The following is a 22,630-nucleotide window of genomic DNA, read 5'->3' as shown; positions in this document are numbered from 1 at the left end:
ACACGTGGATGCCTCCCAGGCAAGCTCACAGAGGTGTTTACCTGAAGGCTCTTTAAATCCTTGGGAATAGTAATTTCTGTTCTGGAGAAAGCATTGGTACACAAACAGCTGCTGAGGAGACCACAGGGACGATCCACTCAGCTGGCACATGTTTCAGGACAAAACTTTGATAGGGTGGACTGGTTTCACAGAATCACAGAATTTTTATGGTTGGATGTCCCTTCCAACATCTGGAGGAACATCTGGAGATCACCTTGTCCAACCTCCCTGCCAAAGCAGGGTCACCGGGAGCAGGTGACACAGCAACATGTCCTGGAGGGTTTGGAACATCTCCAGAGAGGGAGACTCCATGACCTCCGTGGGCAGCCTGTTCCAGTGCTCTGACACCCTCAACGTAAAGAAGTTCTCCCTCTTGTTGAGGTAAAACTTCTTGTGTTTCATTTTATGGCCATTGCCCCTGTACGGCTCCATTGTCTCCCCGTACAGGTGTGTGAAACAAGGGCATTAACTCCCTTCCCGTGCCCAGCCATCTTTACGGGGACTGCCGGGCAGGATCCCGATCCCCGCCAGGGCCGGTGAGGGCCGGGGGAGCCCCAGCGCTGCCCTTGCCCGGGGCACCCGCTTCCCCGCGGTCCCGGCGGGGCGGGCAGGGCGGAGCGGGCGGCGGTGAGCGCTCCCCCCTCACGGCAGCCGGGCGGGCCGGGCCGGGGGCGGGGCCGGGGGCGGGCGGCGCTGGTCGCTGTCCTGGGTGTTGAATCTGCTGCGGCTGCCGGAGCCGGGGAGCGGCCGCGGGAGGCACAGGGCGGGCGGGCGGCATGGAGTGAGGGCTGGCGGCGGCGGGCGGGGAGCGGGGCATGCGATGGGCCAGGCATGATGGGGACGCTCGGCTCCGTCCTTCCGCTGCTGCTGCTGCTGCTGCTGCTGCTGCCGCCGCCGCCGCTGCCGCAGGTGCTCGCCGCCGCCCCGCGCATCCAGCCGCCTTCCGCGGGGGCCGCCGCCGAGGCGCGGATCGGTGAGTGGGGCCAGGGGCGGGGGGCGCGGGGCTGGCGGGGAGCGCACCCCGCGCTGCTGCCCGGGAGCTTCTCCGCTGGCAGCTCGGCAGGGCCCCGGCGGCCGCGCCTGCACGGCGGACGCTGAGGGGCCCGTCCGCCCGTCCCTCTCCACCGGCTCCGGATAAGCGGCCCCGTCCGCTCGTCCCTCACCGCCGGCTCCGGAGCTCCGTCCTCTGGTCCCTCGCCGCCGGCTCCGGAGCTCCGTCCTCTGGTCCCTCACCGCCGGCTCCGGATAAGCGGCCCCGTCCGCCGGTGCCTCCGCACCGCCTCCCGCTGCCCGTCCCCGTCCCCGGGTCTGTCCCGACCCGCTCCTGGCCCCTCGCCCCTCCTGCCCCCGGCGTGTCCCGTCTCGGGGGACAGCTCTGCGGGGCGGCTCTCACCCGCTGTCCCCGCTTGCTGAAAACTTCCGCTCACGAGGCCCCTAAAATCGAGGTGCGCCAGTGGCGAGTCCCCGAAAATGCTTCCAGCCTCCACATATTTAACCGTTCTCCCGGTTTGCTGGATTCAGCCCACCGAACTGCCCGTATATTGGAAGGAGACAGGAAATCTCCGGGCCACAATCCCCCAGATGCCGCCTCTGGTGGAGTCCCCCCTCCAACTCGTGCTGCTGGAGGTGGGAGTCAGCACTGGCTCTGGGTTAAGGCTCTTTCAGAGCTGTCAAAAAATGCCCAGTGCTGTCCAGTGCGGACCATTAAACAGACGCTTTGTGTTGAGACATTCTTGACCGACCCCTTCTTCATTCAGAAGGTACCATCTGCACTAAGCACCTGGGAAGTGACCCACACGGGCATGAAGGGATCCTGGAAACAAACTCTGTCTGTTTCAAATCGATGCAATTCTCCCGTGACACTCTCCCTGGCAGTTCTTTCCTTGCATTGAGACATTCAGCACTGTATGCTCACCTGAACTGTCTATTAATATTAATATCTATTTATAGAGTCAGTCTCATTTCACTTACAGTATCTTCCCAAAGCTCACTTTAAGTCAAGAAGGTCATGACTAGGAGAATATTCTGTTTTTTCACATTTTAATATCTACCTAGGGTGGTTATGGGGATCAGAGTGAAAGCTAAACAAACTATCCCTAAGAAATCTTTTTCTAAGAAAGAAAATTTAAATTCCTTTAAGAAACAAAGAAAGCCTTCCAGAGGAACATTGCTGCAGTTTTCCTCATGTACATTCTGTTCATTAAGAAGGAATTAAAATCAGCTGACCATGTTTATAATGAGGCTTCAGTCAAGTGGCAATAAAAATGAGCTATTATGCTTGCTGTAGTGAAGGTAGTAATGCAAGGTTTGAAGGAGAAATGGCTTGGACAGGATTTATCCATCCCTCTTCTCTCCTGGTTGCTATAGATATGGACTGTTTCTCCTAATCTGCTGAAGAGAAAGCTTGCATAAAAATATTGCAAGTAACAGCTGTAATTTTTGCCTCTAATAACGCAATAGCCTGCACTGTGCTTTCGAAGTAGTCAGATTTTGATTCTCTCTCCCTAAACACAAACTGCAAATCAGTTTGGGTCACAGAGTATTTTTTTCAGTTTGTTGTAGCTGAAACACAAAAACAATGTGTATGTTTGTCACTTCCCTCCAGCTTCCCCATGCTCCTGCCTCGGCAAGGATCCCTGCCTGCCAGTTAAGGCTGTCCTTGCATGGAAGGGACTGGGGGAAGAGCAGCCTTGCCTTTACACAGTGAATCCACTGCTCTGGAGGTACAATTTGGAGGCATTTTAAAGACAGCAAAACAAGCTGAGCCTCCCTACTTCTTGCTGGGATAGGGACCTCACTGATATGTCAGGGATCTCCGTGAAGGATGGGAAGGGATTTATTGTGTTTGACAAGATGCAGGAAAATGTTTGCATTGCTTGAAGTGAAACAGTTTTAACTGTCTCTTCCATTAGAGTTCCTTTACTTCTTTTATTGACCAGTGTTTCAGATCTCATTAATCTTGAGTTCAAACTATTTATTATTGTAGATTATGTTCAATTTTGGAGTACAATTTTTAGACCCAATCAGGGGGCATAACTGTAATTGTACAAAGTATCCAAGTTTTGGGATATTTTCTGGTTATATGTGTAAGATACTTATTTGGTTTCTTCTTGTGCACAGTCCCATCTTCTTTAATTGAAAATTGAAGACAGACAGATGCACTATGAGACCTCTAGAATGAGTGCTAAAAACTGTCTTAAAAGCAAAGTAATTATAGAAATATATTTTTTTGGGTTTTCCCCCATTATTTCAGGAATTCTTCCTAAAAGTTGTTTGAGAAGCAGAAGTTCATGACCTTTACCATTTCATGGAATGGATTAATCCAATTTCATTCTTTCCCTCTTTTCTATGGTCAACTTTTGTCTGCACTTTCCAGTATAGTGAGCATCTTTAAATGTTGACCTTTATTTTGCAACATAATTACAAGCTTTTTTAAGAAATGAGAAGATTTAAACTTGGAGTTAACTAAGATACAATATTTGGACTCCTGCTTCTTCTGCCTCTATAATTCATGAAGCTTTGTAGATTCTTCCTGTGGTGAGGTGTTTTGTTAAGGTGCAATTACCAGCAGAAGCACATATTCTTCCATTTCTTGACATTTACCTTCATCATTCATCATTCTGTGATGATTTATGGTAACATTTTAAATGTGAAGAAATAAGGAAAAGTAAAGTCTTTTCCTTCTCTCTTTTTCTTGCCTAGTTCTAGGCCAGGAGAGAGATTCTTCTCTTTTTCACAGAAAAAAAAAATCAGCTGAGTACATAGTAGTATTCATTAGTCTTTAATGAAACACTGGGGTTGGGAGTTTAATATTCTAAAGAAATCTTTATTAATTTATGAGATACAGTTCACTTAAGATTATGGAACTTCTTTTTGAGTGTTTTACAAAGTAATTGTCTGTGGAAAAATACGTCCTGATCATGTTTGCTCAGTTCCAAAGGCTTGGGTGATTCCATTCTTGTGTTGGTGGTCTAACACTAAGCAGTACCTTCAATAAAAGCTGCAGCTCCAACTACTGAAATATTTTCATTGTTCAGCCTTTTAAGTAGACTAATTGATTCAGAAAGTTGCAGTGGTACTTTATTTTCATTTTAGGTAGTCTGGGTGAGATGGAGAACTCAATAACAAAGTAAGCTGTGAGCATTCTTAATCACGTTCTTTCATTAGTACTAAACCACTGCTGCTTTATAGCAGAGGTTGTCCTCATATGTTTCAGAAGAGAGTAAATGTGCTTTCTGCAGTGCCTTCTCATTGACCTCTACTGTGTAAAACGATGCTTATAACCTTCAGTGAATATAATTTTGCAATATAATTTGATCTTTTGTGCTGTGTGCAATCCCATTTTTCAGTATGCATTTTCCTCTTAAATGAGTACATTGATATGCTTTGGAAATTTCCAGAAACATGTGTTCCACACTCTACGTAAATTTGTTCCATACACTGTGTAAAAGTTCCTTCAGAGTTGTATTGAAGTAATCACAGGCTGAATTTTTCTCTGTCAAATGAGTGTGAATTTACTTTTTAACTTGCTAACCAAGAGACAAGTCACATTTCAGCGTATAAATATGAAATATACTCCTAAACCTTTAGCTGCTCCTGACACATACAGTGAGCAAAGACAGTGTCTTACATTTCTCTAGGATTTAAATGTAATTGAGGATAGAAACTTTACTCAAAGACTTAAAAAATGTTGCATGTTAAGTTTAGTACTTTCACAAAATACTGTGTGCATATTTAACCACTGAAAAAAATATTTTAGAAGTGAGTTAGGAGTTGCAAGTGGCTAAAGTTGAGCAGAATTAAGAAACTGCAACAGCAGGGACTTCAGTTACTGTTGGTGAAAAGCATTTCTCCAGTGTTGATTCTTAAATTGCAAGAGAGTTAAATAAGGAGTAGGACAGGTGAAAAAATTATTTATTTAGATTTTCTGCATTTCATTCAGTGTTTTGAACACTATCCAAAGGAGGCAGCAACAGAGAGCTTTTGTCTGTGGATGTTGCATGGGGAATGGCAAAGAATTAAAGACATGTGTCTTGGTTTAGTTCTTGTTGGATGGATGTTACCGTAACAAAACTACCAGAGCTGCTGTTCTCAGCCATCATTAACTGCCCTGAAGGTCCATGAGGATTGAAATTTTCCTTTTTGCAGCAATTGAGCTGAAGCTCACTGAAGTCAATGTCAACCTTCCCATTGACTTCAGTAGCATTTGGATCAAAGTTCTGGTTTGAGGCTTGTGGCAGACTGGCTGAGGAAGTAGGAGAATTAGAGTTTTACTATCTGTTCAGTACAAAAAAAATTGCCTGGCTTTCCAGTTGCATTCATTTGGAACTTCTCATAGGCATTCTAGTTTTTTTAATAATGTCTTTATTTAATTATTGATGGTGGAGTGTAATTTATGATATACTAGGAAATAAAAATAACAGCAAAATAATTTAATTAAGGCAAGGCTGTGTGCTCAGGATTTGAAGGATTCAGTGTAGGAAACTGGATTCTTCCCTTCATCAAAAATATTTTCGCATATCCTAGAAATGTTTTTTAAGTTATCAGTTACATTAAAAAGCAGCTTTAAGGTAGATTGATATCAAGGCATGTCTATCTGTCAGTTCCACTGAATTACAGGTAAGAACATGCATTAATATTATTGGCATCATGCCACTACTGTTCTACTATAGCTTTTTTACTGTAACTTGTGTTCAAAGTTGCAAGTGGACGGGAAGTGAATTATTTCTCTATCAGTCAAAAGAAGCAGTTGCAGGGTGCTCCTAAGGCTGTCCATAGGATTGTTGGAACCCAGCACATCCCTCTGGCTGTCCTGAGCAGCCAGGACCCCTGCCAGGGGGCTCAGAGACCCTGGCACAGAGCCCAAGATGCCTGTGGGTTTGATTATGACCCGTGGAGCAAGTTACTAACCTTACATGAAGATCTGCAAGCCATGACAAATTAAGTAGAATGATAGTGAATTTATCACAAGGTGAAAAAGTAGATTTTGGGATTTTTTAGAATGGGGGTTCAGGGGGCAAGATGGAGGGATTTGGACGTGTCCAGCCTTTCTCCTTCTTCTTCTTGGCCTCCATCTTCTGCTGTGATGTTGGCACCTTTAGATTGGTTTAGAGTAGCAGCTCAATGTCCAACATAGGTGATAGGTATTGGGAAGTAATTGTAAACATTGTACACGTAGTTTTTAGTATAAAGACATAACACTGCCCCAGGGCAGGCAGTGTGCCTGGACTGTCTTGCTGAACAGACCTCAGCTGGACAGGAGAAAGAATTTTATAGATAAGATACAATAAACAGCCTTGAGACCGAGAAATGAAGAGCTCTGACTCCTTCTTCGAGTGCTCGGGCTGGGAAAAGAGACTTTAACATCTCTCAAGGTCACTCTGACCAGCGAGAGGCCCCGAAATAGGATGGGATTCCTTGGGAGTGTTTCTGTGTTCTTGTTTGTCTTACTGACTAAGAGAAAACAGAGAAGTTTTTGGCAAGATAATCTTGTCTGTGCTTACTACCTGAGTGTGCCCCAGCCCTTCCAAAGCTCCCCACAGCACACCACCATGGTGCCATGACATCAGCCAGCCTGCTGAGGGGGAATTGCTCCTCCTCAGATCCCGGAACATTTGGGCAGCTCTGCTGACACAGCCCAGGGCAGGTCATGTTGACATACTGCTGATAGACAGGCAGTGGCCTGTGTACTTTGTGACTGTGAGCACTGTGGGTTACAGACAGCTCTGTGCTGAGCTGCCACCGAGAGGAAAGTGCAGCTGCAGTCCCTGGGGGTGCTGAGCTCATTGAGAAGCAGGAGCTGAGGTCCCCTGTGTCAGTCAGATTTCCACTGCCTGGAAAGAGAGCATAAGAGCATGAGCTCAGATGTAGGTGGTTGCCATCATTCATATGTATCCAAGTCTGTAAGAAGGCTTGTACAAGTCAAAAGGCAGTGTACATTCCAGCTGCCTGAGAATGATACATATTTCAGTCTCATCTCACTGACAATGTAGCCTAAAATTTAGCTAAAATCTCTGCAGTTATTCTTACAAAATCAGTGTATCTACTGTCCTGCTAAAACCTGTGTTGGTGTTGAGGCAACACAGGCAGATTTGGGAGGAAATTCAGTAGCTGGAGGAAAGATTAATTTGGTTTTGGTCATAAATTTGGCAGAGAAGGGAAAGTCTCCAAGAGGCAAAGTTCACTGCTAGCTTCCATCACAGGAGTGCTGAGCTGGATGTGGATTTGGTTGGGCTCAGCGTGGTCATTATTCATAATCCAGGAAGGCAGTGAGTAATATTGTTGTTGGTCAAACAGTTTTATATTTGCAAATGAGGAGTAAGCAGGTGAGGACGCAGATGAAGAAAGGAAGCAAGCAGAAGAGAAGCATGTTGGAATGAGAAATTAAATCTTTAAAATAGGAGATCAGAAATGGAGATTAGTGAGTTATATATGATCTGTAAAGATGTAAATTTAAGATTAAATGGAGTTACCTTTTCTCTTGGAAGAAACAGTTAATTGCAGCAGCAAAACTGAGATGTTCAGTGTATCAGTTTGAGGCATGAGAAAATGAAGGAAGGTGACTAGAAGGATAAGGGATTTGCAAAATAAAACAATTATTAACTCATTCTTTCAGGCCAAAGCTGTGGCAAAAAAAATGAAGTCAAGAAGTGCATATACACTATGAGAAACTGCTCTGGGAATAGAAAGGATTTATTTCTCTTTATGTAAGGGTTGGGAATCATCTAACTAAATGTAATTAATTGAGCTAATCACTCTAGGCTCCTTTTAACCTATTTCTAGTTTATAAATTTCAATTAATTTTACCCAACTGTACATATCTAACACAGGTCAGATAAACGTCTCCCTGAGTGCAGCTATTGCTTTCCACTTAGTATTATCTTAATTCATTTCCCAGGCTAGGGCAAGTATCTGTAAATATCTACAAGGTAGGTACTGCACTTCAACTCTTCAAAAATCAGATGCTCAGGTTAAATTTGGAGAGAGCTGAACACATTTGGAGAGTGATTCACCTGTCTTTCCCCACTAGGTGAGACTAATGAAGTAGCTTAAGCTAAAGTTAGGTTGCTTGAGGCTCACCAGCTAGATTTCTTCAAAACCTTTCTGAGATCTGTAGATCTTACCAGGGAGCTGTTTAGGGGGGTTCTGTGAGTAGTTAAGCAGGTTTGTCACATAAGGGACTGAAGTGAGGTGCCTGATGGATAATTGTAATATTTGAAAGAAATTTCTCTGAGAAAATCAGCCTCTGGTAATTGCAAACAAGTGAAGAGGACCTCCAAATGAGGAGAAATGGGCATAACAGAATGAGCAAGCAAAGGGAAAAAAAGCCTGTAGATGTGCAGGAGGTCTGCAGGCAAGAAAAAGACAAGGGAGTCTGGTATTAGAGCTGAAGGAAGGGAACCATGAAAACCTGGTTATGGACAGTCAAGGGAATGCATGCTAATGTGTACACAAATTAATGAGCTTTCTTATGTGAGTTTTAGGGCCTTTATTTGTGAGGTGGTGGAAGGGTTCTCTTTCTACCTCAACCATTCCACAGTGTCAATACATTCCTGCATTCCCAGTAAGAGTTTGCCATTCAGAACAGCTGCACTCATCCAACAATTAGGGAGGTTTATTTCTTAGAAGATTAGAGGAACTTTATAGATTTTATTCTTTTTGAGAAGGAATTTCTTAGAAGTCGCTTAGTAAATTACCACATCTTACTGTGGCTTTTCCCCCTATAGTTTGTTTCAGCAAATGGTACTTAAATACCACACCTAGTTTGTTGATCCACTGTGTCTCTGGACAGAGGGTTAGTGCTTACAATGCCTACCTCTTTTGCTTCCAAGTAACACATTGATTAAGCAAGCTGTTTTTTACATGTAAAATGAGTAACTAGAAGTTTTATGGGAAGTACAGCTGGTTGTAGTGGGTGTAAGGTCTCTTCTTTCAGTCATAGCTTAGCAGCATGCAAAGATGGTTACATAAGGTTGAAATCACAGCCAGCAAGAACAAGGTAATGTGCAGAGATAGTTGTGCCTCCAAAATGTCACATACTTCCAGATGTCCTCATAGAAAACAAAGCAGTGGGGACCAGACACACGCTACATATTGCAATGAACTTACCAAGTTCAACAAAACTCAGGAAATATCCAGATACATGGAAGCCCCCCTGTTTTACTCCCTTTCCCCCAATTAATCTTTGATCTCTCAAGTTTGAACCTCAACATATTCTACAAGGTGCCTTATGAAAATCAGTTGTGGATGCTGAATGAGATGTTTTGAATTTCTGGCGCACAGAAATCTGCTCACATTATTCTGTGATGATTAGTTGTCTGTTGCTGCCCTAAAAGGGGTAAAGATATTATAACCTCTTCCTACTATTCTGCTCTGCACCAAGAGCAGAAGTTGTCTTTTCTCTACAAGTTTTTAGTTGGTTGATGCAATTCAGTTAAACTCAGAGCAGTTGTTTCAGGTAACAACTTTACTTCACCTGGAAGGTCATGCCTCATCTTCGGGCCTGAGGAGGAGTTTGTGTGTTAAGCAATTGTCTGTGGTTTTTTTTTCAACTACTACCAGCCTGCAGCTTTGCAGTGCAGAATGGCAGTAACAAAATTTTATGCTATTCCTGACAGTGACTGTTGATCTTGCTTTTGTAAAGGGTATTGGTTTGGATGAAACAAAAAAAAATGGAACTAAACCACAGCCTTGCTTGCAAGCAGTGAAACCTGTGCTGGTATTGGTGCTGGTGTCCATGACATGGCAACAGGGAGATGGGATTTGGGGGTAGGATTAGTTTATGCCACTATTTCTGTTAAGGTCTCAAAGGCATGAAATCTTGATGTGTGTCTGTGTAAAAGATAGTCTTCTGGTAACCTGGCCTCTCTTACAGAGTAGATTCATAAGTCAGACATTACACTGTATTTGCACTTTAGTGCTGAATTAAAAAAATAGCATCAAAGATTATAGGCCTTGATTAACGTGGATAAATCACCACCAAATAATGTGAATGTCTATTCTATTTCTTCTAAGAAGGTATACATTATTGTTTATTTCTCTTGGAAAAATGGTTTGTTATAATTTTAATTTGTAGTGTGGAATACTTCGTATATAGAATACTTATGTTTCAGCTTTATTTGATCTCTGTTGTGGTAGATGTTAACTATCAAATACCTTCAGTGAGTTATTACTTGTGAAATCTTCCTTCCTGTTCTAGATTTCAGCAAAGCTCAGTAGTCTCAGTATGTAGTCAGTCAATGCTTTATTCAAACTAGCAAAATCTTCCACCAAACCTCTTCTGAGACCTGGCCACACCTCCCAGCCCAACTCCTCAGCTGAACACTGGCTCTTTTTTTATGGCTTCAATCTGTGGATTATGCAACTCCTTCCATTTGTTGGAGATGGCTGTACTCACTGGTGACTACCCCAGTTCTTACTTTAACATCCTAAAGGAAGAAAAAAAGGAAGGGAAAAGGAAATTTGGGAATTAGTCATCTGCCATGACTGGAGATAGCTGAATATTAATGAAAACAAGATACCAAGCTAAATATCATCAAGCGTTTAGGTAGGTTACCTTGGAGGTAGCAACACAATTGATAGACATAACTCCACCCCAAATATTCTTCAGTGCAGAGAATTCATTAAATTTTGATTTTTGCTTGGTCTGTATTCAAGAAGTGTTTGTTTGGCTGTGCTTCTTCTTCTTTTTTTTTTTCCCTCTTGAAAACTAGGGTCAGGTTCTGCGAATTTGTCTTACCTCAATTTTAAAGTTGTTAAAATATTCTTGTTAGTACTACCTACCTGGAAATTTATTTTAGTTAACTAGGTCAGCTCATAATTACAGTTTACCAACATATGTTAGAGGCAGGGGATAAATTCCAAGGACAAAAACCAGCTATAAAAATTGTATATTCAGAATAAATGTGACAAGAATGAAAACTGAAATTTTGAAGGAAAACCCAAAGTTAACTGAAGCTATCCATTGTAAGAGCTGCAGAAAAATAAAACAATCATGTTCTTTGGAAGCAATCACTCACACTTTCAGACAATAGAAAATTTATAATGCTATAATCAAGTGGCATTTGAAAAGCAGAATGGGAAGGTTGTTTTAGTACTATATGTGCTGGGTTTTATGCTGCCCAGCAAAGATCTAGGGATGAGGGTGGGTTATTTTCTGTCCATTTGCTTTTGTTTCTCTGAGTAACACCTGCTCTAATGAGTTTGTAATCTGAAAGTAAATAACTGAGCAGGGAGGAGGAAATGGACACAGCACACAAGTTTGAGAATAAACAGCTGTCAAATGGCTGCTGTTTCAGAAAGTGGAACACACAGGTTTGATGGAGAATGTGATACAGCTTGAATGAAGGAACTGATCACACCCAGTTGTCAAACTTTCCTAATTGAAGAATTACTTGAGAGAATTCTAGGACAATATGTTATCCTCTTCAGATTACGGAACTGTTTTCACAGTTTAGCAGGTAGGGAAGAGCTCTGAAAGGATCAGCTACCCACTGATGGTTGTAAAAGGAATGTGGTTGTGCTGCTTTCTCTTGCAGTTTAGAGAGGCTCATGCCAGAGAGACTAAATTAAATAGTAGTGCATTAAAAGGGATGAGCTTCACCTAAGTCTGCATGAAAATGCCAGAATCTGAACTTATGATACATATGTTTGGCCACCTAACACTCTTGTCATTCAGTGTCTTTCTGTTTGTCCATCTGGAATTTGAATAAAATCAACTTGTTTTCAGATGAAAGTTCATCCCTGCACAAGGAGACTGTGCCATCAAGAGAGGCATATAAAATACAACCTTTGATGAGTAGTTTCACCAGTTTTCCTGACTTTGTTTCTCTGTTTGGTGTAAATTAGAGGGGTTGCAGGTTCAGTTCCTTTTGATGCCACTGGTATTAATCCAGGGTTCCTGATTTAATGGGATTTAAGACACCAAATATTTAAACAGGGTTGCCTGATTTTATATGTTTAGCTCTATTTGAGACAAAGCATTACCAAATAAATATTTAAACATTTTCTTTATAGTCAGTTTTCCATTGTCTCTGTCATAGTCTGAAGATAGACTTGGCTCAGGAGCTCCCACGTTTTCCTTCTATTTGACAAAGATACTCTGCTAAATTTTTCTCAGTGTGGGAAATTCTTCTTGTCAGATGATGGCTTTGGTGGTTTGAAGGAGTTCCCTTTTACACCCTTGATCCCACAGAATGGGGTGTGAGTGTTACCTTGTGTGGGAATGTCACTCTGGGAAACGAGGGCAGTGTTCTGCTGGCCACAGCTAAGTCACTCCCCAAGGCTAGACAACGTTCCTGTTCAAATGAAAAGCAAGTATTCTACTCCATGCAGAGTTCAGTAAAATAATTATGATACAAAAAAAATAGGTGCAGAGAAAGATCACATAACATTCCATAGCCTGTAATCTTTACCAGACTGTCGGAGTAAAGTAATTATCAGAATGCTTAATTACATTTCCCAGGGACAGATTATTTTTGGTGGAGTCTCATCCCCCAAAATGCATACTGACTTTACATGAAGAACCTGCTTTTCTGCTGTGGTTTCTCTTGGGAGAGGGCTCATTCATACCTGGGATTTCCAGCCACCTTCCAGCCCTTCAGCTCCTCTCAGCTGTGCTAACAGAGCTCTGTTTGACCAGCTTCGTCATTGCCATGGAACTTTTGGAAAAGTCCTTCCCAGTTGTACAGATGTCAACTAAACACCACTTTGAGAAAAAAAAAAACAACAACAAAACAACCCAAAACCAAAAAGAGAATCCCCCAAACCATTTACACACTGCCAATACAACTCTTCCTGAGCACACATTATTAAGCTGCAGCCAGAATGCTCTTATATTATCTGTTATGTTGGAGTCAGTATGCAACAGTTGCTCTTTTTCCTAGTGTTTGTAAGTAAAAGTTGAAGTGGCAGCTCTGTTGCAAATAAGTTAATATCAGTAGTTTCTTACCACTTCTTCCCACCACAGTATTTTAAATTATATTTATTCATAATTTATTTTTAGTCACATTTCATTTGTGGATAATGTGTGTCAGTTATTATGATGATATATTTTTCACTTCATAAATCAAAGAAGAGCTATTTCTGTAATAGTTTATTACCTGAAAGCTGTGATTAAGTCTGTCTGTTTAATTTTGGTACTGATTGCCAATGCAAAGAGTTAAGCATGTGCCCAACTATAAGTAAATGCTGTTATCACTTAGTAAACGTGAGTGTTCACTCTTTATGCTTTCAGCATGGAAAAATATAGGTCACAGCAGTTTTGTTCTTTGAATTTTTGTAGAATCCAGACCTTTATTTCACTCATTTAGTTGGTAATTGAACACTTTGATAACATCAAAATTTTACACACTAGAAAAACTTAAAATTCCAACTTCATAGTGCTGTCACTTGCATGCATATTCAAGGTTACTCAAAGAATTCATTGCATTTCCAAGTAAGATAGTTATAACAAGGTTTCTAAAATGAGACTAGATAGAAATTCCTAAAATTGCCTTGAATCTGCTGTTTGTAGTGCCTTGTGCAATAAAAAGACTTCGTGTATTTAACTTTTTAAAGTTTGATATGGCACAAATCTAGATGAGCTAGAAGGTTTGGTTTTCATTCTTTTCCAATGAGTAGGATGTCTGCTGACATCCAGGAAGGACTGTAAAAAGATGCAAATGAATATTTCTCTGAAATCAGATCGGTGCCAAAAATCCACTGACTGATGCTTTCCAACCGCATGAAAACTGAAACAGGTTATTCCTCCTTTTCCAAAGATGATTCTCAGTATGCATATTGCCAGTCCTTCCCCAGAAGAATGAGTTGAGCTCTGGACCTTACCTTACAGACCAGGGAGATAATTGCATAGTTACAGAAAGAATAAATGTAAATTCCTCTCACAATCCCCAGGTGCCTCATGAATGAATTTTGTATTCACTCTGCAATTTTTCAGTTCATATATTATCTGTGTGTAGTTATTCTCCATATGTGACAAATTAGATGTAGCTGTTTCTTTCTTGGTTTTATCTCAGGAGGTGAAAACTTATTTCTGCAAATATATCTTTTTAGAAATGTAAGCTATTTTTTTTTAAATGAAGATGATAAGTTGCTCTAGGATAAAAAATTATTAAGGGTATTTTCCTTAGAGACCATTGAGGATTCTCTTCTCACAAGAGAGACTACTGGGTGGCTAAGGGGAAAGAAAGTAGGGCAGACCTCAGCAAGTGAGAAGTCATTATGGAAATAGATAAAAACTTTAGTTCACCTTTTCTGTTCCATCCTTACCCAGGCTGAATATGAACTGGATTCCTCTGAAGAGCTTGACTGTGCTTTTTAACTTGACCTAGAACTCTCTTAAGGCAGTGTTTAAATTTAAAGGTCTTCTTAGGAGGATGTTACTGTAGCAACAGGAAAGTAGTATTTTTCAGATTTGACAAAAAGCTTCAGTGTCCTTCTTGAATGTATCTTCCAGATTTCACAGTATGAATTTTTTTCAAAGTCACATATGGTATTTGTTGGATGAATTACCAAAAAATAGTCAAGTGGTGCAAAGACAAAAAGGATGATTTCAGATAGTGATTTTTAAAATAATCTTACCTACAGTAATATGTTGCCATTCCATTATACGAAGCTTTAAAATATTAATAAAGTGATGATTGCTGTTTTTTCATGGATCTGCTGAGGGACCCTCTGTTGGATCAGCTCTCCAGGCTGGTATTTGGCCTGGCAGATCTGAGGATATTTCACAGTGATGGATGGCTGGCAGATGGGAAGGTCACACCAATGTGAGTGTTATGATCTATTGCCCCATTCTTACCTTATTTCCCTCAGCAAATGCCACTGATTTCTGTCAGAGAATGATTTTGGTTTAATCTGATTTGATTCTTTGTACTGTTTGCCCCTTTTGACAAGAGCAAACTGAGTAAGCACAAATAGCAGCCCTGAATAATGCTTGGGTTCCATTACAGACTGATGGGGCCAGGAGGCTGCAGTGCTGAGGGCATTCTGAAGAATGACAGAACAATTCTGATGTGGACAAAGATTCTAGGTGCAGGAATTCAGAAACTTTCCTTAGAAGAAAAAGAAATAGATATATTCACAGTAATCGTGAATCAAAATTTATGCTAGGATTTGCTCTTCAAGCTCTGAATAAGAAATATTTCATGAGAAACAAAATTCCATGGATTTTTGCTACTGAGCTGCTAATGCAGGGCTAAGTGTGGGCAGAAAATACAGTAGTTAAATGAGTTTTTCATAGCTGTGTTCTGGCCAGAAGTGTCTATATTAAAGTGCTCCCACTGGGTTCCTGTAGCTGTGGAAAGTATGTAAGTAACTTTGGTGAGAGAAAAGCTGTGTATTTGCATTGTAAATTGGATGTCAGTCCAGGTAAGAAAGTGTGAATAGAAAAATGTCACATTAAGGCAGAACACACAGACTATTATGGTCTGCTGAGCTGGATCATCCTACCCAGCCAAGCCAGGCCTCTCCTGCATCCTTCTGCTTCTGCTTTCAGGCTGGGTGGCAGTTCTGTATCCACCAGCGTGTGAAAACATGGACTTTGGAGTAAGCAAGTGCAGGTGGGATTTCAATGTGGCCTTCAGCTAATTTCTGTGCTCCAGGTGATGGAAAGGAACAGAACTAGGATTTGTTTTACTTCTTGGGTGTGAAATAATAGAAGTGCATCTTTGTGCATGACATCTGTGTGAGAGGGAAGATTCAATTGCAAGCATGCTGAATTTTAAGAGAAAATAGCTCAATAGGGCACTCAGAAAATAGGTAATGAATAAAGTAGAAAGAGGTATAGTAAGTGTGCTGATTTATCATTATCTTATATAAAATTTGTGGGTATTATAACCACAGCTGAACCAATTTTTTTCATTGCCTTGGTTTACTTTCACAAATGAACAGTCTTAAAAAATTAGTGTGGAGACAAACAAAGCAAGGATGATAATATTAATGAGAAAGGCAGTTCAGATTCAAATCTGTTATGATTTTGTAACCTTGAAGTCACAGAGTTTAAAGAAGCATAACTTTTGAAGGCTTCTTTAAAGGAGTAGGATGAAAGATTTTTTAAAAAATAAGACTGCTTTGTTCCTTTTAATAGCACTTCTAGTTATTTGAATATGCAGTTTAAAACAAAAGAGTTTCTCAGATCTTCCAGCTATCAGAACAGGTTTGTTCTAAAACAAGCCTATAGGAATGTGTTTATCACTTTCTTTGAAATTGAAATAACGAAGGAAACATTTGACTCTTCCTCAAAAATTACTACAGTGCCATAAAATGGCAATTCCTCTACATCTCGGGCTGTTGTATGTAGGTTATTTGAGCAATGATTGTGAATTTTTGCTTGAAGAGCAAGGGATCTCAAATTGCTCCCAAGTGCAGTGGGGCTGTGTAGGGCTGCTGTATTTAACTTCTTGAGCCACTGGTTTTGTGTGATTATTAGATTAAACTCTTCAGTGCAGTACAGATACTAAAGTTATGTTTTACATGACCCAACAGAACAAGGAAATACATTATATTTTGAGATGGTTTTGCCTGGATAGTTTTTGTGGTTTTTTGCTTTTCCTTAATTGCAGCAGAGAGTATTCCTTGAAGAGGTTTTAGTTTTATCTACTCAACATGTGGAATTTTTTCTTTATAGGAGCCTCTCATGTGTTAAGATTTGTTTTTGCTCTATCTCAGGACAAAAATAAAATAGAAAATTAAAGTGTATTAATGGAATAAACCACTTTAAAATATTATTTTTGCAAAAGGTAAAATACTGAAATATTTTAAAATTTGGGGGTTTTATGTTAACACTGAACTTTTTCAGCCTGAATTGCAAGGTTTGTCATCCCAAGGGCAGAGTGAAGGATCTGCCAGTCCTCATCCTGGAAGTTGTATCCTCAGATCTCGTGTGTCCATGATGGGCAGAAGAAGCCAATCTGGTCACTGGGCCAGGCTCCCCTGCTCACCTGACCCAGGAGCCCATGCTCTGGAAGGAACATTTGAAATACCCAAAAGTCACAAAATCAGAACAGAATCACAGAATGGTTTGGGTTGTAAGGGACATTTTAAAGGTCACCTGGTTCAATCCCCCTGCAATGAGCAGGGACATCTTCAACCATATCAGGTTACTCAGAGTCCCATCCAAATTCTTTTATCTAAAGTCCCACCATTCATATCTGGCTCAGAGGCATTGTAGTGTTAAATTTACCTCAAATTAAATATTTTGATTCTATTTTTTTTTCATTAGAACTATTTTTTAGAACCTCAGTTTTCTGAAACCTACATTTTTCTTTGAAAGATCTGTTGACAGTCTCCATCAGCTTTGGTTTATATAAGGATCAGAACGTTCAGAGAAGTAAATTGGTTTTGTTACAAAAACACAAACAAGCCAAAATAAAACAGTCTTTTAATTTATCTTACACAAGAGCAGAATTTGACTGAAATTTTCATGAAAATGGTGGGGTTTTCTTTACTTCTGCTTCTTCAGGTGTCTGCCACCTGGTCTAGTTTTTTTTAATACTAGGAAAAAAAATCCTGTTTCTCAACTGTCTTCAAAGAATATGTTGATTTCACTGAAAAAATGTGTGTTGTTACATGCTTTCAAAAACTCCGGCTTTTATAAAATATCACAATATGTGTAGATATCTGTCCTCCAGTGAGAATTACAGCAAAATGGGTTCTGCAAAGTTTTTCAATTATTTTCTAATCCCAGACAGACTGGAAGCTACACCTATTGACAAACCTCCTGAGAAATAGCAACATGTACCAAATTCCTTTTAACTCTAGCCATTTAACTCTCTCAGAAATGACTGTGTTATATCAGATGTTTAAAAAACTGGGTTTTTTTCTCAAATTGCTTTTGATAAGAAACATTTTCACTTTTTTCTTTTGAGAAAACTTGCAGGATTGTTAGTTGTGTGGTGTGGGATTTATCTCACATCAGATCTCTGCAGCTGAGTCAGTCACTCTGTCCCATTTATAGTCACTGAAGGGGAAGAGGCACTCATGGGTCTTATTTGATCTGACCTATTTTACATGTCTGCGTCAGGAGGAGATGAGTGCTACTCCAGGAACATTTGGCAAACTGGTTAAATTTCCTTCAACTGCAGAAGCAGCCAAGTGTGAGCAAAGGCTGTATTAGAGAAATGTAGAGGAGTATGAGCTCCTATCCAAACTTTCTGAAATATCTCCATGAATTTTTTAAACTTCAGATCTGCATCTTAACTTCCAAGGGGATAGATTCCAAATCCTCTGTCTTAAGAGTACTTTGTAGTGCTAAGGTCTGTAATATTTAGTGGTGCCTTTGTTGCACCTAAAAACATATTACATAGAAGGTAAATACATTCTCATGCAAAGTTTTTAAAACTAAGAGAACCACAATAACAGGAGGTCTGTAGAAGGATAGCACTGTCTTCCTTCTCTTGAAACACATTTTGGCTCTACAGTAATGGAGTATCTTATGACTTGGGATTAAATGATATTTTTGAAAAGTCAATTATTTTGACTTTTTAAAAAAGTCACCTTCTTGTTTGTAAATAAATTCTTAGTTTGAAATAAGCAATAAGCAATTATGAACTTTAAAATGAAAAGATGCAGTTAAATTCCAGTTTGTTTCTAAGCTCAAAAATTTTTTGGCCATGGTGCATAGTCATGCAAATGCACCAGCACAGATACACTTGGCTGCAAATGCATTCCTTCCTTCTTCTTCTACAGTATAACAAGTTTCATAATTTTTGATTATTATTTTCATGCTTTGCTCATATTCAGCATAGTTTGGTTTTTTCCCAGTTCTAACTTATCTTGGGTTACTGTAAAAAGTTCAGAGATATGTTTTAGGGATTTTTCTTTCACCTGTGCTTATTAGAAAATAATCCTGTCTTTAATCTCATGTTGACTGATTTGTATATAGAAATACTGCATTGTTTCTAAATATCTATAGTGAACTATGTAGTGCTTATTTGATTTATGTTGCCACCTAATGTGTTGAAAATTTTAAAGCTCTTTGAAAAGATGCACTTCCAGCCTGAAGGTGTTGACAAATTAGGTGGGATGTATAATTAATGCAAGGATTTAGAGGTTGCATAAATTAATAGTAGTGTAAAGATAATTAACAATATGCTGGTTCTGCTAACTTAATTTGACATTGAATCCTTTTCTGTACTGTAGTCAGAAGAAAAATATTTAACTCATTGAAGAAAGAGCAATATTGTAGTCACTGTGGGCTGAAAATCCACCTGCAGCAGGCCTGAGGGGCTGAAAAGTCCATGGATATGGGTAAGGAGGGAGTGAGAACTGGTCACACACAGGGACATCTGTGCTGGCCCATGACAGCCCTGAGGGACTGGGTTTTAAGATGAGCATTAATGCATAGAGGAGAAGCTCTAACTTGGTTCAGAAAGGGAACTCCAAATGTATTAACAGAAAGACAACAGCAAATGAGAGTAAAATGAGTTGGAGGACTCCAAGTTGTTTGACTGGAGAGTGGGGGTGATGGGAGAAGAGAGAAATATTAGGAAGCAGATTATGAAGGGCTTTGAATGTCAAGTGGCCATACAACAGGATTTGATTCCTGTTTCCTGTTATATGACATTAGGCAAATCATGACATTTCTCTGGTTTTTATGAGTTGAAAATGTGGGTAATGCTTGCATATCAAGTAGCAAACTGTGGTGGCAGCTCTGATCTTGGTGCAATGTAAATGAGATATTTAATTTACTAATTAAAAAATTCCTAAATGAACATGGTGATGTAAAAGGCATTAGATTCACACTTACCTTGAACTTACTTTTTGTAGTACTCATTAACATATTTTTCTGTAATCAAGATTTCTGCAGAGCTTGATTTCTGTATACAAAGCTTTTTATTTATGGAAAGCAAGTTTCTACAAGGTGATTTTCTTTCTAATCTGTAGCCATATTGAATAGCTAATGAGGAAGTGTCCTTCTCTTTGTACTTCATGATCCTAAGAATTTTTTTAAAATACATAGGTAGGAGATTATACTGTGTCACTAACTGTTAAATTTAGTGTCCCTATTCATTACATAAGAGAAACATGTGCAACACCATTGCCAGCTGCAGAAGCAATCTGTGTATGTATTGATTTTATTTTCCAAATAAGAACTTACCACATAAGACATGCTCAGAGTGGTACAGTTTGTAAAAGCAAAATACAGTACTGCAGAGAAACTACAATGTTCTGGAGGGAATACTTGGTTTTACACAGGTATTCATTTTCCTGAAGGTTAAAAAATACTAAGAGTTGAATCTGTTTGAAGTTCAAGAACTGTCGTTATATCCATGATGATCTCACACAATATTATCTGTAAGAATTCCTGTCTTCCATGTTCAGCTGTCTATAATACCATGTCTCATGCTGGCAGATGATGACCAAAGCTGGATTTTACATCCTTTCACTGCCTCTCTCATCTGGATTTCAGTAGGATAATACTCTGTGGTTTAAAGTTACCCTTCTTTAGTAAAAGGTTGCTAATCCAGAAAAAGGCACTGGGTGAATTCAGCAGCACAGGCAGAGGTGAGTTGGATTCTGTTTTGAGCACTGGTTTCCTACAGACCAAGCTCAAAGCCTCCACCATTGTGTGCAAGAATACCACTGGAACTGAAATGGCAAGACTGAGAGAAATTCACACAGAAAGAGAGCATTAGAGAGAAAACTTCATGAAGTTACATATTAGTCATGTCAATTGCACATGTCAACGCACTGGAAAACAGTTGGATATGACGGCAATCCAAAACCACAAAATGACAAGAAGTTCTTTATAAAAATACCATGGAGCTCACTTTTGAAGATGGTAATAATTTTATTGACATTTGAGAAAACTTATCTTTTCTGAAGTTAACATTTTATGCAAAATGATTGAGAGATCTGGAGAAAACCTATATCTGAATGAGTCATTTTGTGGGTTGTTGAGTCAGTTGGTAGCTTAGGTAAATTAAAGTCAAAATAGTTTTCTTTCTGTTGGTATTTGGATATTTCCCTCATCTGCAGTAAGTAAACAATTTGCTGCTAATATCACTTGTATTTTTATTGAGATGATACTTTTGATTATGACTGGGGAAGCAAAGTGCTTCCCACTGTAGGTTGAGACCAACTTCATGACCACCTAGGGAATCTGAACATACATAAATTGATAGGCCCTGATGAGATGCATCCCAGAGTCCTGAGGGGTTTGGGTGGTGTAGTTGCCAAGCCACTCTCTGTGATATTTGAAGAGTCATGGCAGTCAGGTGAAGTCCCAGGAGACTGGAAAAAGGGAAATGTTGCACCCATGTTAAAAAAGGGTACCTGCACCTGGGAAGATTATGGAGCAGATCCTCCTAGCAGATGTGCTAAGGCACATGGGGAGGTAATTTGGCATAACCAGCATGACTTTGCCAAGGGCAAGTCCTGCCTGACCAATCTAGTGGCCTTTAATGATGGGATCACTCCATCAGTGGGCAAGGGAAGGGCTGCAGATGTCATTCACCTCAACTTCTATAAAGCCTTTGACAGAGTCCCTCACAATACCCTTCCCTCTAAATTGGAGAGAGAAGGATTTTGTTGTTGGAGACAGAAGGGAATTGGTTGGATGGTTGCATCCAGAGGGTAGTGGTCAGTGGTTGAGATCCTGATGGACATCAGTGACAAGTGGTGCCCTCAGGGGTCTCTACTGGGCCAGGGTTATTTGATGTCTTCACCAATGCCACAGACAGTGAAACTGAGTGCACCCTCAGCACATTTACAGATGGCACCAAGCTGAGTGGTGTGCTTGGCTGCCTCAGGGATGGGATCCATGCAGAGGCACCAGGACAAGCTCGAGAAGTGGCCCATGGGAATCTCATGAGATAATAAGATCAAGTGCAAGGTGCTGCACCTGGGCCAGGACAAGCCCTGTTATCAACACAGGCTGTGGGATGAGCAGATTGGGAGCAGCCCTGCCCAGAAGGATTTGGGGGTGCTGGTGGGTGAGAGGCTGGACATGATCCAGCCATGGCACTCAGCCCAGAAACCCAAACGTGTCCTGGGCTGCATCCAAAACCCCGTGGGCAGCAGGGCAGGGAGGGGATTCTGTCCCTCTTCTCCTCTCTGGTGAGACCCCACCTGCAGAGCTGCATCCAGCTTTGGGGTCCCCAGAATAAGAAGAACATAGAACTGTTTGAGGGAGTCCAGAGAATCAGAAAGATCTTCAGAGGGCTGGAACAGCTCTCCTGTGAGGAAAGGCTGAGAAAGTTGGGAGTGTTCAGCTTTGGGGTGACTTTATAGTGGCCTTTCAGTACCTGAAGCTGGGCCTGTAAGGAAGCTGGAGAGGGACATTTTACAAGACCATGTAGCGACAGCAGAAGGGGGAATCGCCTTAAGATGAAAAAGGGTGTGTTGACATTAGATATTAGGAAAAAAATCTTCACTATCAGGATGGTGAGACAAGGATCAAGTTGTCCAGAGAAGTTGTGGATGTCCCATCCCTGGAACTGTTCAAAGCCAGGCTGGATAGGACTTTGAGCAAGCTGGTTTAGGGAAAGGTGTCTCTGCCCACAGCAGGGAGGTTGAAACTGGGTGATATTTAAGGTCTCTTCCCACCCAAACCATTCAATTATTCTGTGATTCTATGACCCAAAACATA

The 22,630-nt window shown here is 40.8% G+C and overlaps 1 protein-coding gene across 1 annotated transcript in view; it reads left to right on the top strand.

The window, feature by feature from the left end:
- The first annotated feature begins 763 nt into the window (after positions 1 to 763).
- Positions 764 to 22,630, top strand: part of PTPRN2 (protein tyrosine phosphatase receptor type N2) — a 636,599-nt gene continuing 614,732 nt past the window's right edge. Inside the window, exon 1 of the mRNA XM_030971071.1 lies at positions 764 to 1,012. Within this exon, the coding sequence (XP_030826931.1) occupies positions 871 to 1,012 (142 nt within the window). The 5' untranslated portion in view covers positions 764 to 870. The remainder of the gene's footprint in view (positions 1,013 to 22,630) is intronic.

This window comes from Camarhynchus parvulus, chromosome 2 (genome assembly GCF_901933205.1).
Source record: "Camarhynchus parvulus chromosome 2, STF_HiC, whole genome shotgun sequence".
Taxonomy (NCBI): domain Eukaryota; kingdom Metazoa; phylum Chordata; class Aves; order Passeriformes; family Thraupidae; genus Camarhynchus; species Camarhynchus parvulus.
This window is presented reverse-complemented; position numbering and strand designations above follow the sequence as displayed.